The 16,306-nt window shown below is 41.8% G+C and overlaps 1 protein-coding gene across 1 annotated transcript in view; it reads left to right on the forward strand.

The window, feature by feature from the left end:
• The window catches only part of DOCK5 (dedicator of cytokinesis 5), a 214,772-nt gene that overhangs the window by 135,489 nt on the left and 62,977 nt on the right, over positions 1-16,306 (forward strand). Inside the window, exons 19-23 of the mRNA XM_007458822.1 lie at positions 6,140-6,237; positions 6,454-6,543; positions 8,006-8,106; positions 9,892-10,026; positions 14,793-14,904. Of these exons, the coding sequence (XP_007458884.1) occupies positions 6,140-6,237; positions 6,454-6,543; positions 8,006-8,106; positions 9,892-10,026; positions 14,793-14,904 (536 nt within the window). The remainder of the gene's footprint in view (positions 1-6,139; positions 6,238-6,453; positions 6,544-8,005; positions 8,107-9,891; positions 10,027-14,792; positions 14,905-16,306) is intronic.

Below are 16,306 nucleotides of genomic sequence, written 5' to 3' on the forward strand. Positions count from 1 at the left end.
TGCTGAATATAGTGATCCAGGAAATAGCTGCTCTGGGGACTTGCTTTAGAAATTCTTTGTCCCCTGTGCTATATGGAGGATTAGTCCCTTTGACCTCTGAGAAGATTTGGGGGCTCTGCCTTAGGGAAGTGATAAGGTAGACAAAACAGCTGAGATGTAAGCTACACTCAAGGATCAGATAGCACGTGGTTGATCTTTAGAACGGGTCAGTATTGTTTATTTTGATGAATCTTGGTTGCGTAGAGAATATGGATAGTATTTCAACTTGGACAATTGATTAGACTCAACAGAGTGAGGTTCAGAGCTGTTACATATGGGAAAGTAAAAGCAGGCACCAAAAATTAAGCCAAAGAAAAGGCAGAACTATGGAGACATGAAAAGATCCGTGGTTTCAAAGGGCTCGGTGAGAGAGGGAGGGATGAATAGGCAGAGCACGGGGGATTTTTAGGGCAGTAAAACTATATGCTAAATGATACCCTAATGGGTACATGGATGCACGTCATTATACATTTGTCAAAAGCCACAGAATATACTGCACAGAGCGAACCCCAACTTAAACGATGGACTTCAGTTAATAATCTTTATCAGTGTTGACTCATCATTTGTAACAAAGGTACCACAGTAATGCAGGATGTTAATAATAGGGGAAACCCTGGAGCCTTGAAGGGGTATATGGTAACTCTCTGTACTTTGGGCTTAATTTTTCTGTGAACCTAAAACTGCTCAAAAAAATAATAAAGTCTATTAATTAGTAAAAAAAAAAAAAAAAAAAAAAAAAAACAAACACTAAAAGTTAAGCCAGAAGGCATTCTGAGCTTTATGGAAGCCACAGGAAAACTGTATCAATGATATAACCCTTGTTAGGGAAAAAGTAAGCATAAATAAACTGCTGATACGGGGTTAAGTAGTATAATGTTTATGGGGGACGATTTACAAGGTGTATCAAAGATCTTTTTTTTTTTTTTTTTTTGCGGTACGCGGGCCTCTCACTGTTGTGGCCTCTCCCGTTGCGGAGCACAGGCTCCGGACGCGCAGGCTCAGCGGCCATGGCTCACGGGCCCCGCCGCTCCGCGGCATGTGGGATCCTCCCGGACACGAACCCGTGTCCCCTGCATTGGCAGGTGGACTCCCAACCACTGCGCCACCAGGGAAGCCCCAAAGATCTTAAATGTATTCAGACCCTTTGACCCAGTACTGTGACCCCTAGGAATTGAACCTAACTAGACAATGGGAGATGTGCACAAAGATTTATATATGAGGATGTTTCCCTATGATTCATAATAGGGGAACAGTGCAAAGAGTCCAAATGTCCAATAGTTGGGGTCAGGTTAAAGTATATAATGTTATTAAATGATAAAATCTATGCAGCTGTGAAATGTATTTCAAAACAGTCAAAGACATGGGAAAATGTTAACACTATGTAGAGTATAATCCCGGTTTTGTTTAAATATATGAGGATACTTTGGAGCCTATTGCCTGGGGTCAGATCCCAGCCCTGCCATTTACTAGCTGGTTCATCTTGGGCAAGTCACTTGATCTCTCTGTGACTTGGTTTCCTCAGTTTTAAAATGGGAGTAATGATAGTATTTATTTCAAAGAACGAAGTAAATTAAAATAAATAGAAGCAAAGCAACAATGTGTAGCACATTGTAAACCCTACATGAGTATTAACTGTGGTCATCATCATCATTATATGTACATAGCAAAAGGCTAAAAATAATTACTCTAAAAGTTTGCATGATAATTCTTATTTTCTTTATTCTTTCTGGTATTTTCCAAATTTTTAACTAGGAAATGTCAAAGTGTTTTTTCTTTTAGCTCTGATGGTAGATGAGAGAAAGCATCGATGTACTTTTGGGGCTCTAAAGGGATATTTGAAAGAGACAGCGTTTACCAAACATCTAGTAGATTATCCTTCCTAGAGACTAGGTTTGAAGAAAACAAGTAATAAAAGTTTGTAAAATTAACTTATTAGAGATAGTGGTTAGAGATAACCATATTGTTACATTGTTTATTATCTCCCAGGCAAAACTTTAGGAAGCTTATTGACAGGTAGCAGTACTCAATCTGATGCGTTGACATCACACATCTAAATGTTCCAAACCTGTGCTGTCCCGCGCCTTATGTAGCTTGCGAAATTTAAATTAATTAAAGTCAAGTGAAGGTATGACTGCAGTTCCTTGGTTGCATTCGCCCCGTTTCAAGTGCTCAGTAGTTTTCTGTGTCTGGTGACTTTCCTACTGGACAGCACGGATTGCAACGTTCCCATCATCACAGAAACTTCCATCGGGTAGAACTGTCCTCTTCCATTTGCTGTCATCCCGTTCCTAGTGTTTAGATCTCAAAAACACTCAACATACTTTTAAAAAAAAGTCTCCAAGAATATCCTGCCCCAAAGAAGACTTAAAGAAGCAAAAAACTCATCTAAACCAGAGAGGGGTGACCTGCTGTCCACCTGGATGGGGGTAGGAAGAGGGGACAGATTTGGGGAAGATGAGGTGACATCGTGGGCATCAGAGAAAATGGGGCATTCCCAGTGACAGATAATAAGTATGTTTGCTTTCTTCTAATTTGATGGGAGTGATAAAGAACCAATTCAATTTCTTCTGAGAAAGAAGCTGAGGAACATGAATAAATCATCAACTCTATGAGGGCATTTGTTGATCAACAGGAGGGTAGCTGTTCTTTCACTCGGAGGCCATGACCAAAGGCGTTTCTCCTTAGCCTTTGGAGGGCTATTCAGACTCCAAAGTTAAAAGCCACCGGACTTTGTTACAAACAGAGCCTGTAGGCACCTTCATTATTTTATGAATTATTTCAAAACTAGAACAGACTGATGTATATGGGATCATTTTGTTGCTGGGCCCATATGGAGGGTGAGGATAGAGGAGAGGGAGAGAGGAGTCGAGTCTCTGCAGGTGTGGACCTGTGCCAGGCCATTCACAGACATCTCATTTTACCCACCGACAGCCTAGCATGGGAAGACACCAGTGTTGTCGTTATTAACCTCAGTTCACTGATCAGAGCGCCGAGCTGAGGTGCTGAAATATTTTGCCGAAACTCATAAGTGGTGGACTTGGGTTCGAAAACAGATATTTGTAACTCCAAGACTTAGGGTTTTTCTTTGTCATTCTTTTCGTTTTTAAACGTTATGGTCCCTAACCCTTTCCCACAGGTAATCACTACCCTAAATTTGGGGATTATCATTCAGAGTAGTGTGAATTCTTATATAGTTTTTTTTCTGGCCTCGAGGCATGTGGGATCTTAGTTCCCCAACCAAGGATCAAACCCGTGCCCCCTGCAGTGGAAGTGCAGAGTCCTAACCACTGGACCGCCAGGGAAGTCCCAATTCTTACATACTTCTGACAGTAATGTAAATTGGGACAACTTTGGATAACATTTAGATAGTATCTAATATGGTTAGAAGTGGTCATTCTTGATAATCCAGAAATGTAGTCTAGTTTTATACCTCAGAAAATGCTGCTGATACCAGATAGGCATATGAGAATGTTTGCAGCAGAAATGTTTGTGACAGCTCAGTACCACAACCCAACTGGTTGTTTATCGACAGTAGAATGAATAAATTCTGGTTCATCCATACAATGGGATAGATACTCTACAGCAATCAAATGAAATTAACCAGAGCTATTCATCAACCTGTATGAATTCCAGAAACACGGTGAGTCTAGGGCTGTTTCTGTAACACCATGTCACCACTTTTCTTGCCCTAAGACCTTATGATTCACCAGATTCCAAATCTATTCCTAATATTAGCAGTGATGGGGCATGCAAATATCTCTAGGGAGTAAACCTCTAGACTGATTGGTGGGTTCCTTGCAGATTCTTAAAGCTGCTGCGTGACTCAAATCCTTTTCCTTAGGCAGCCACGCGTGGAGTGAGGTAACAGATGGAATGGTCCGGTTGACTAGCATGTGGCAAAAATAGATGGGAAGATGGAAGTGGACAGTGCCTGGTGGATAGGCCTAGCACAGTGCCTGTTATTAAGTACTTACTTAAGGAATGAAGAAAGCGAAGAATTGTCTTGAGTACACTACCAGCTTCCTTGGGACTCCTGGTTCTGTTTCCATCCATCTATTCAGTCTTTGATCCAGCACGTATTGAATGCCTACTAGGTGGCTAGTGCTATGATGCGGTATAAGAAGGGATGCAATAAGGTTCCTTCCCTGAACTGTCTCAATGTATGGGCAGAGCCAAAGAGATACCAAGTGCGTTGTTAATTATTTGCTCTAATGTATATGTATGCGGACAAGGAGTGCAGATAGCAGAGAACGAACGATTGGGTATGTCTTCCCAGAGGGAGTCATGTCTGAGACGGCTCTTCAAGTAGAAGTAACAGCTGACTGAATACATAGTATTGGAAGTATTTCTGGGCATTTCCGACAAAGGGAAGACATATGCAAAGACAGGGAGCGATTTCAGAGCATGCCGTAGCTTGGGGAGTATTGAGTTGATCTGTGTGACTGCGGTGGGCTGGCAGGAGGGTCATAGGAGGGGCCTTACTGCCTTCTGTGACTGGTACTGGGACTTGATTCAGTTGACAGTGGGAGGTCTCTAGGCTTTGGAGGCTTCCCAGGGACTAAACAGTCCGCAAGCCAGTAAAACAAACACACTGTTCTAATGAACAGAATACATTTTCAGCTGCTTGTAAATATATATTTATACAAATCCATTGATTAAACAGTACATATTGCTACTTTTACTAGCTAATGCTCTGTAAATAGTAAAATGATGCACTAAACAAAATGATAAAGTAGCAACAGTCCAGCTGCCTGCTTTGTTTCCCTGTGATTTCACTTTTAGTATCTAGACATTCATTAAAGCTGAAAGGGACTTAAAGATCCCAAATTCTGCATTTTTAGATACAAAAACACCTCAAGACTTTTGTCCCAGACTTGCCCTAAGGACCATTCATCTGTTCTGCGTTCTTTTCAAGATAGCAAACCATCTGATCTGCTTGTCTGTTTATTTCTTTGAAGAACTCTGGGGAGGCAGTATGACAGAGCAGCAAGGACATGGTTTTTGGGAATCAGATAAATCTCATTAAATTCCATTCCTACCACTCCCTGGCAGTTGTGTGACCTAAGACAAGTAATTTAATTTCACAAAACCTCAGTTTCCTCATCTCAAAAATGGAACAAATAAAATCTTCTCTATGGTTACCAAAGGGGGAAGGTCAGGGGGAGGGATAAATTAGGAGGTTGGGATTAACATATACACACTACTATATATAAAACAGATAACCAACAAAGACCTACTGTATAGCACGGGGAACTCTACTCAGTACTCTGTAATAATTTATATGGGAAATAGAGTCTGAAAAAGAATAGATATTTGTATATGTATAACAAAGTCACTTGGCTGTACACCTGAAACTAATACGACATTGTAGATCAACTATACTCCAATATAAAAAAAAATCTTTTAAGGTAAAAAATAAATAAAATCTGCTCTACAGCGTGGATATGATATTTAAATGAATCAATGCACGTATATAAGTTTTATTTTCCCCTCTGTATCCACCGAGACACACATAGTGACAAGGGACAAATTAAGCAATGCAGCCAGTTAAAGGTCGGAAGGTTATTTAAGTGTTTCATCGGTAAGGCTGTGATGTCTTATATGAGAGACGTGAGTTCTATTCGGACATCATTTTACGTTCTTGTACATTTGTGGTTGGTTTTTGTGTGTGTGTGTGTGTGTGTGTGTGTGTGTGTGTGGTACGCGGGCCTCTCACTGCTGTGGCCTCTCCCGTTGCGGAGCACAGGCTCTGGACGCGCAGGCTCAGCGGCCATGGCTCACGGGCCCAGCCGCTCCGCGGCATGTGGGATCTTCCTGGACCGGGGCACGAACCCGTGTCCCCTGCATCGGCAGGCGGACTCCCAACCACTGCGCCACCAGGGAAGCCCTTGTGGTTGGTTTTTTTCCTCTAAAGAAGGAAAGAAGACCCCAGGATTTTCTCTGATTTAGGTAGGAGGCAGTAAATTAAAAGACTGCATAAGGTATTAGCCACCGTTAGCAATGATCTTTTCTAGAGAGCTCTGTCACTGTGTCCTGAAATGGTGTGCGTTGCTTTGCTAATCCGTGTCTAACGTTTATGGTTTGTGGTTGTTCTTCCTAGTTGACCTGTTAGGCTTGTTAAATTGGCGTTCGAACCCTCAGAACATTAAACACAACTTAAAGAAGTTAATGGAGGTGGATGGAGGAGAAATTGTTAAGGTATGTTTATATATTCACAGTTAGGCCTCCAGCCACTGCATCCTTAGTTCAATATTTTAAATTAAACCGATGAGTGTAAGCATAAAACTTGTCTAAATTGGGAAGCAAGTGTGCCAATTTTTAGGAAAATGCTATTTTTAAACCTATTCTGTTGAAACCTAACTATCCCCGAATTTCTTCAGTCTGGATCCAAATAACCTCTCTGTTTTTCTTCAGTTTTTGCAAGATACGCTAGACGCACTTTTTAACATAATGATGGAAATGTCAGACGATGAAACATATGACTTCCTTGTGTTTGATGCACTGGTAAGCAGTTATACATATTATCTAGTGTTTGTTGTCACAGCTGTGTGGTTTTTGATAGTTCAGTATTATAAATAATTGTGATGAATAGGCTCCTGCATATGTATTTGTATACATTTCTCTGATGATTTCTCGAGGCTACATTCCCACAAGTAACATTAGATACAATTGACTTATAGTCAAGACGTTTATGGCTTTGTTTCCTGTTAGATCTTCCCTTTTGGTAAGCTTTCTCTTTCTCATTAGGGAAAACAAGCTGTTTTATTACATTTGAAATCAGGAATCCCTTTTACTCGCTTTAAAATTGTCTGGTCCTAAACCAGGAGATACCGTTAACAAAGATGACTGTGGTTTGTTGTGTATGCGTGTCCTTGTGCGTTCTTGCAAGGGAGAGTGAATTTGCAAGTCAGAGATGAGTCTTGGTCTCATTATGTACAATACGCAACCCAGCAGACAATTCAAATTGTCACACAAAGTACTAAAACATGCAACCCATTCCAAGACCGGAAATCCAAAGAAGGAGTGGGGATATCGGACTCTGGGAAGGTCAGAGATGGCAGTGGAGTGGCAGAAGCTGACACATCCAAACTAAGCAACGTTTTCTGATTGTTGGGGTTAAAGTTCAGGGCCGAGTTTTCCCTGAATGTTGCAGCAAAGGAGGAGGAAGGTAAATTGCAGCTTCGGGTCACTCATCAACTTGCAGAGACTGGTAGATTCAAGAAGAGTTTAGGATGTTGACACTTAAGGATGTAAGACAAAGAGAAAAATGCCCCCAGCTGCGATCACACCTGGCCAGGTTTATGGGCAAGAGAGTCTATGGTAGTGACTCCATGGGAGAATGTCTGGAGATAGATTCCCGTGGACAGAGCAGCTGGCAACGGGCATGTGTGGAAGGTGCCCTTTCTTTTGCTTTCTTCTCTCACAAGTAGGTGCAAAGTGGTTATTTGTATCAGTAGATTCTGTGTCCGGTAGTGATAAGAGTTAACATGAGCAGAAAATTGAGACTCAAAGGTCTGATGACTTCAGTTATTAGGGGCACCCACACTGCACTGAGGAGACAGATGTCCTGGAGTATTTCATTAGCTACACCCTTGGGTTAGTGTTTACTATTACCATGGGAAACCCTTCCCCACACCCTTCCCCCTCTCATCCCATTTTCTTCCCCGACTTGGTTACCTGTGCACTGCCCTCTCTCTGAGGCAGGCAGCTCTCCGAGGCTAGGGGTGCTGGCTTATACTGGTTTCCTCACAGCACTTAGCACAGTGCCTGACACTTAATGGTCTCTCTCTGTTTGTGTTAAATAAAAAGAAACCCCAAGGCTTGACCTCAGCTCTGGAATAGTAACATGGGAATGCTACCATAATGATCAAGAAGGAAAAGAAAGTCCCAGACGTTCAGCTCCAGCTTGTTGACAGAATGCCGGGGGTTGTGCTATGCTGCTATTTATGTTTTTCACCTTTGGCAGGTGTTTATTATTTCACTGATAGGCGACATCAAGTTCCAGCATTTCAATCCCGTCCTGGAGACCTACATTTACAAGCACTTCAGTGCCACTCTGGCCTATGTGTAAGTACCAGGCCCGGGCAGGGCTTGTGGCTGGATTGCCGGGTTTGTGCTCTTGGGACCGGGTTGTTGAGAAACCAGAGGGACGTGAGCTGAGTTCCCTTGCCTCGAAGTGCAGAACCTTGTTCTAAGCTTCCCTGGGGAAAGTGGGAACCATCTAACTATTCTAACCATGGCAAAGGGATTACATTCAGGCCCTGCTTTCTGGGAAGTTACGGAAGAGATAAGGCTGCACTTCTTTAAGAATCCAGAGCATCTATAGGTGAGGCGCTGAAGCTGTTAGGAGCACAGTCCAGGACAGAGGACCCCATCCAGGATCTTCAGAGGCGGGTGTCAGTGGGATCGGCATGAGGCCCCAGTGGGATCAAACAGAGGATGAAGCAGGACGACATGTGATAGAACTGAGGGTCGTTCCCTCAACTGTACACCACAAGTGCTTTGTAGAATTTATTACTTAGAGGTTATGAGAAGATTTAATTTTTTTTCTTTTACGTAAGAGGGAGTGGTCTCCACCTTTCCCAAAGTGCAGCCTTCTTTCTGTCTTTGGTTTATGAGCCCCTGACTAACGTTCACTCTGAGCTTTGCCCTGCAGTGCTCAGCTCATCATGCCATTGGATGTGGCCTGTCACCCCGCGCCTTGCATCCTGGTCATTGTGCCGAGCAACGTGACAGTGACTGGAACAGAGTTGAGATGGCAGAGATCTTTCTGACAGTGGCTTATGCCAGATCGTGCCAAGTGCTGCTGACCTGCTCTGTCATTCAGATCATTGATCCCTCATGGCTTTTTCTGAACTAAACAAGAAAGTTCTCAGTTTTATTTGCATAAAGGTCCAGAAATGTAATACAACATAAGTGACCTAGAAGAGGTGTCATGTAGCATAATCTCCAATTAACACTATGGATGTAATGCCCACTGGGTTGGGGGAAGCAGCAGATAGATACACCAGTGATAGGGCTCTTTCCACCCTATAGCCTCACTTTCTAAGTAGGCAGCAGCTACAAGAGATGAAATCCTATCATTGGGTCTTTATTACACAGAGCCAAATGCAACAGTCCAGGAGGTGTGATTCTGGTAATCTGGGTTTATTTGCAAGAATGGATCAATTCCACATGATTCCTGTGAATTTTTCTTAATATTAGGAAAACTCAGAGATTCCTAGAAGGAAAGTTCAAAATATCAGTGCCCTCAAAAATGTGAGATAGCCCAAGATTATGACAACGCCTAGTCCAAAGACTCTGGAATGACACAAAGAACAGCCTAAAAATCCCAGAGCAGTTTCATGTGTTCAGGTGCTCAGAACCATGGGTTGCGCTTCTTTCCACACATAGCAGAGTTTCCATCTGGCTCCAGTTTATGGATCCCAAACAGCCGGGGCAGACTGGAGGGAATTAGACTGCTTTTAAGGTGACTGACTACCTTTGGCAGACAGTCTGTCCCTTACGGAAACACCTGAACATGTCTGTATAGCATGCCAGAGATTAAAATATACTCATGATTCGAGTCCCTTCAAGTCTTTGATTTTTTGATCATTTTTTAAAATCCTGCAAAGGGAAAGAAATCATCCCTTATTTCTAAGCAGAAGGGAAGCTCCAATCCTAGACCCCAATGAGAAAACTAAACTACGAAGGAGTTAACTTCCCTGTTCAGGGCATATTCTAGAAGAAATAATTACTATAGTTGTGATTTCTGCTTCCCCAGGAGGCCAAGTTCCCTTCTATATAGCATACCCCAAACCCCAGAGTACCACTGTGCCCCATTGACATTTTTCTCCTTCTCGTCCTTTTCAGGAAACTCTCCAAGGTACTGAACTTTTACGTGGCGAATGCAGATGACTCCAGCAAGACGGAATTGCGTTTTGCTGCTTTGAAGGCCTTAAAGTACTTGTTTAGGTTCATCATCCAATCTAGAGTGCTCTACTTGAGGTAATGGTGACTGTAATACAGTGTTGACGCTCTCTTCCCATATTTTTCCTTAATCCTTATGCTCATGTTCAGCTCTGTGAGCAGCTGGGTCATGGAACTGCCAAATTTCAGAACTTCAGGGTGAAGATGAGGTTGGACTACACAACCGTTAAAGAACTTTCATGTGACGTCCTTTTGGATCAGCAGAATTTCTAGGGCAGTAGTGACAGCAGGACTTAGGGATGCAGGTGGCTACAGTGTGCAACTTACTGAAAGTCTTTGTTGGTGACAATAACTGGGAAGTCTGGTTCCTGTGATGAGATTGTATTTAATACAGCAACGGGCTTCATGATGATGTTGGGTGTATAAATCTAGGATCATGAGCTGTTGTTGGGAGTAGATGGACAGTAGTGACGATTGACTGGAGGAGTTGTTTCCTGAGGTGTGTGTTTCTTTGCTGACACCAGGCTTTAGGTACCTGGGAAAACTAAGCCCCAGAGATACGATAATTCCCAGTTTGGATATCTAGAATAATCGTTCCATCAAAAACAATAGAAGTCAAGAATGAGGAGATAACTTTTCTGGGAATGCCCACAACTCCAGTGCCATCTCTACCCTTCAATAATAGCTGGATTTCCAAACTGTTGAAATATTTTTCTAAGGCAGGTTTGGAAACTAGATAGATAACGTGCTAATATGTTAATACGAGTAAAGCTGTAGGTAAGAGGATTTCAAGCCTGTGATTTGAGCATGTGTATTTTTTTAACTTTGTGTTTTTAAAAAAAAAATCATAAAATTAAAGGCAAACAATTAACATGGAAAAAAAACTTGTAACTTATAGTACAGTTCAAAGGTCAGTATAGATTTACTAATTAAAGGCTCTTAAAAATCAACTAAAGAATGGTAAATATCCTTACTACAAAATAAAAACATAATTTACAAAAGAAAACTTCAAATGGTCAGTTAAATTTAAAAAGAAATTTATACTATTAAAATGCGATACACACACACCATCTTTACCTGCACATTTGATAACGATGAAAAATCTTTATCCTTTGGTGAGATTGGACAAAAATTGGCCCTGTGTTTTATTGCTGATAGGAAGATAAATTCTTAAGGACAGAAATTTGGCACTGTGAATAAAAATCAAACACACACACACACACAGAGCAAAGGAAGATATCACATTTGTCCAGTAATACCCCATCTAAAAATGTATCTAATGGAAAAAAAAATCCATCAGGTATAAACAAAAAGGAATGTTAAAGTATGTACATTCAGCCCTTTCAAATGTAGGGTATGTTAATGAGGTAGGATAACCCTGATAGGTTCTTAAATAATAAAACTAAGGTTGAAGACATAAGTGTAATATGATCTCATTTCAAAAATATTTCAGGATCGGACACTGGTTAGATATGAGTAAACTGTAGATAAGAGGGCTTTAAGTAGGTTTAGTTTTTATCTTTTCTGCATTTTTAAAGTTTCTACAATGAATTTGTACATTTTTATGGTTTTTAAACATGTTCAATGACTTAAAAGTTGAGTTGGACGAATGACAGCTCCTCCTTCCCTAGTAGAAGCAGGCAGTGTTCGCCCAACTCAGAGCATATACAGTAGTTTATAAAAGTAGTCCCCGCTTTTCTCCAGGTGGTCTTTTATAGTTGGATCTTTGTGTTTTGTAATTATGTTGAATTTCCACATATTCAGTTAGGGTGTCCTACTGAGGGAACATTCCCTTACCTAAAAGTTTGTATAGCAAACCCTGGTGTCCAGCAATAAAGATCCTCATAAAAACATAAAAAGAGAGACTTCCCTGGCAGTCCAGTGCTTCCATTGCAGGGGGCATGGGTTCGATCCCTGGTTGGGGAACTAAGATCCCGCATGCCACGGGACACGGCCAGAACAAACAAACAAAAAAGCATAAAAAGAAAAAACCTTAATTGAGGAAATTTAAAAAATATTTTCCCCTTATGATCCACTAGCTCTTTTACCCTTCATAATGTTGCGTTGCGTCTGGGTCATCATTTGCACCGTCAGATTGCATGGTAACAATGGAAAAGCCAAGTTAATTAACCCATGAGATGAACTAAGAGAGTGGCTGTGTTGAACTTAGTCCCTAATGGCCTGTTTATGGTTATTTTTTCCCCCTGATGTTTTCTCATTCTAAAGAAGAGCTTGATCTGGGATAGAGAGTCTGGTAGTCTGCATTCTCTGATTGCTTGGATTTGATAGACACAATAGGACATTGAGAAGCTCAGCCATATTAGTCCCTTTTTAAAAGTCACAGCGATAGGGTGCCAGGTGTTGCTCTAGGCCCTCCAGCAACATTGGCTTCTCTTGATTCTTTAGCTGCTCCTGCCCAGATGCCAGTTCCGGAGAGGCCTCTCCCACCAGCTCAGCTCAAACAGCCTTCCCTGGTCACTGTCATATCAACGCCTTCCCTCCTAGCCCTAGATCTGTGGATCTGCTACTTGATCTTGGGATCTAGCAGCAGATGAGACAAGGTCCCTGCTCTGATGGTGCTTGTGGGTTACATCGAGGCCAGGGAGGCATATAATAAAGAAAGAAACCCACAAGATCATCTCAGATGGATAAGAGCTAGGAGGGAAGACGTTGATGTGACAGTGACCAGGGAAGGCTCCCTGAGCTGAGCTGGTGGGAGAGGCCTCTCCAGGAGCTGGGGTTTGAGTTGAGACTGAAAGATGGGGAAGTAACCTCTGAAGATCTCAGGGAAGAGAAGTGCCGTGAGCATGAACAGCTGAGGAATCAAGAGAAGCCAACGTTGCTGGACCGTGGAGACTGGGAATGGGAGGACGGAGCCTGGCAGGCGGGTGCGTGATGGGGGCCTTCTAGGTCACAGCAAGGAGTTAGGATTTCATTCCCGGGGTCTCGGGAAGCCACTGAAGCCACCGATCCTGAAATATTTTTGAAATGAGATCATATTACACTTATGTCTTCAACCTTAGTTTTATTATTTAAGAACCTATCAGGGTTATCCTACCTCATTAACATACCCTACATTTGAAAGGGCTGAATGTACATACTTTAACATTCCTTTTTGTTTATACCTGATGGATTTTTTTTCCATTAGATACATTTTTAGATGGGGTATTACTGGACAAATGTGATATCTTCCTTTGCTCTGTGTGTGTGTGTGTGTTTGATTTTTATTCACAGTGCCAAATTTCTGTCCTTAAGAATTTATCTTCCTATCAGCAATAAAACACAGGGCCAATTTTTGTCCAATCTCACCAAAGGATAAAGATTTTTCATCGTTATCAAATGTGCACTGAAGTGGTGGAATCTGGCTTACATTTTACATAATCATCTCATCTCTTGGGTGGAAAGTGGATTATCAGGGGTTAAGAGTGAAACCTGGGTGACCACTTAATAGGCGGTTATAGTTCAAATGTGAGATACGGTGGCTCTGTCTCTGAGGAGATGCAGAGAGTGGACTGATTTAGCAGGAAGAGATAATAGGACTTGCTGTTAGATTTGGTGGGAGAATGGGAGAAAGGGAAGAACTGTAAATAACTTCTAGGTTTGGGGTGCTGTTTGCCAAGACCTGGGCTATTTAAAGGTGAACAGGAAAATCAATTGAGTTCTGTTCTGGGTATGTTAATTTTGATATACTCTGTGGACTAAATTGCAGATAAAGTTCTTTTCTAAAGTTCTGCAAAATGGATGAATTGAGGATTAGCAGAAACCCTCTGATTGAATAATTTTCTGAGAAGTTCATATTCCACGAGTACCATATAAGATATAGGTGAACAGAGGAGACTAATGTAAATATGTTATGCGTGTACGTATGTATTTGAGTGTGTGTATGAAATTCTAAGTTCATACCATCCCTGCTCTTGACAGTTGGTGGTAAGATTGCCACCCAGTGTAAATGCACTTGGACTACAATTTGGGGACTTTGGTGTTTCTGAGAAATGGGCCAAAGACCTTCTGATTTCTACTTATGAGAAAGAACCAGCTTTTCAGTTGATAGTGTACTTTAATCAAACAAGCACGAATAAGCAAAGGCCAAGGCAGCCTGTGTCCTGGGAGGACCCTGTCCTAGAGGCAGGTCGGCACCAGCGTGGCCAGTTCAGTGGATAGAAGGATGCTAACTGGACTTGCAGACTGGGTTGGGCTCAGAACGTTTTTAGGTTGAGCAGCTTCTCTACACTTGTCTGAAACTTGAACGCAAATGATCAGGGCTTGTTGCGGTGAGGCAGAATGATTCAAATGGCAGAGTGATTAGACACAAAGATTAGAAGAGGAGAGAGAGGCAGGAAGGGGAGGTGTGGAGGTGGCACGACTGGGCTGTCAGGGAAGGTAGCTGGGCGGGGAGTCCCCTGCTTGCTGAACATTCTGCTAATGAGCTGAGGATGGTAGGTTTGCATGCAGGGCTTATCTGCTACTTGAGGCAAAGCTGCTTCCAGCCATTCCCCGCTCTGTGCCGGAAATGCCCGCATGCCACTAGGATGGAGGACATCACCAAGACTGGCCTTCAGACAGCTTCAGGGGACCAGTGGGAGAGCTCTGTTGTAGGACTTTACGTACAAATCACTACCTTCCTTTTGCCCAGGTGGGGATAACTTCCCAGCTACTGGGCCCCTTCCTGAACCACCTAAGAGCACGTGTGACTCCTCTGTGCACGGTGTGAAGAGGTGACCAGTGAGGCATGGGCCTCCAGCATTGTGTAGGCAACAGATCTGCTGGAAAACTTCTTTTAAAGATGGAGAATCTGACCTCCTTCTCTCTCTTTTTTTTTTCTTTCCCGCCTTTTTTCTCTGAAGATTTTATGGCCAAAGTGAAGATGGAGATGAATTTAGTAATTCAATCCGCCAGTTATTTCTCGCTTTCAATATGCTGATGGACAGGCCTCTGGAGGAAGCTGTCAAGATCAAGGTCAGCTTGAGTAACTCTTAATGCTGTCGGTGAGGATGTTCCGGGGCAACATAGAACTGGCCATGGTGGGAGATAAAAGAAAATTCATCCTAGTTAGTTCGTGGAAAACTTGTTAATTTTAGAATGACTTATAGAAAGTAGAGGGAAATCCCTTTGTTTTAACTTTTATGTACACTTGTACTTTCAAATGTTGGTTTGCCAAAGACAAGCTAGCTATTATTTATTTTTATTGAAGTAGATATGATTTACAGTACTGTTAGTTTCTGCTGTACAGCAAAGTGATTCAAATATATATATGTGTGTGTGTGTGTGTGTATATATATATATATATAAAATTCTTTTCATTATAAGTTATTACAAGATATCGAATATAGTTAGTTCCCTATGCTATACAGTAAATCCTTGTTGTTTGTCTATTTTATATACCGTGGTGCATATCTGTTAATCTCATACTCCTAATTTATCCCTCCCTCTTTTCCCCTTTGGTAACCATAAGGTTGTTTTCTATGTCTGTGAGTCTGTTTCTGTTTTATAAATAAATTTATTTGTATTATTTTTTAGATTCCACATATAAGTGATATCATATGGTATTTGTCTTTCTCTTCCTGACTTTGCTTAGTATGATAATCTCTGGGTCTATCCACGTTGCTGCAAATGGCATTATTTCATTCTTTTTTACTGCTCTGGAGCGTTCTATTGTGTATATATACCACATATTCTTTATCCATTCACCTGTCAATGGACATTTAGGTCGCTTCCATGTCCTGGCTATTGTAAATAGTGCTGCAGTGAACATTGGGGTGTCTGTATCTTTTTTTTTTTTTTAACATCTTTATTGGGGTATAATTGCTTTACAATGGTGTGTTAGTTTCTGCTTCATAACAAAGTGAATCAGTTATACATATACATATGTTCCCATATCTCTTACCTCTTGCGTCTCCCTCCCTCCCACCCTCCCTATCCCAACCCTGCAGGCGGTCACAAAGCACCGAGCTGATATCCCCGTGCCATGCGGCTGCTTCCCACTAGCTATCTACCTTACGTTTGTTAGTGTATATATGTCCATGCCTCTCTCTCACCCTGTCACAGCTCACCCTTCCCCCTCCCCATATCCTCAAGTCCGTTCTCCAGTACGTCTGTGTCTTTATTCCTGTCTTACCCCTAGGTTCTTCATGACATTTTTTTTTTCTTACATTCCATATATATGTGTTAGCATAAGGTACTTGTCTTTTTCTTTCTGACTTACTTCACTCTGTATGACAGATTCTAGGTCTATCCACCTCATTACAAATAGCTCAGTTTCGTTTCTTTCCTTCATACTGTTTTCCATAAAAATTGGCTCCACCAATTTACATTCCCACCAACAGTGTGAGAGGGTTCGCTTTTCTCCACGTCCCCTCCA

The sequence above is a fragment of the Lipotes vexillifer genome, unplaced genomic scaffold, assembly GCF_000442215.2.
Source record: "Lipotes vexillifer unplaced genomic scaffold, Lipotes_vexillifer_v1.1 scaffold484, whole genome shotgun sequence".
In the NCBI taxonomy this organism is placed as follows: Eukaryota; Metazoa; Chordata; class Mammalia; order Artiodactyla; family Lipotidae; genus Lipotes; species Lipotes vexillifer.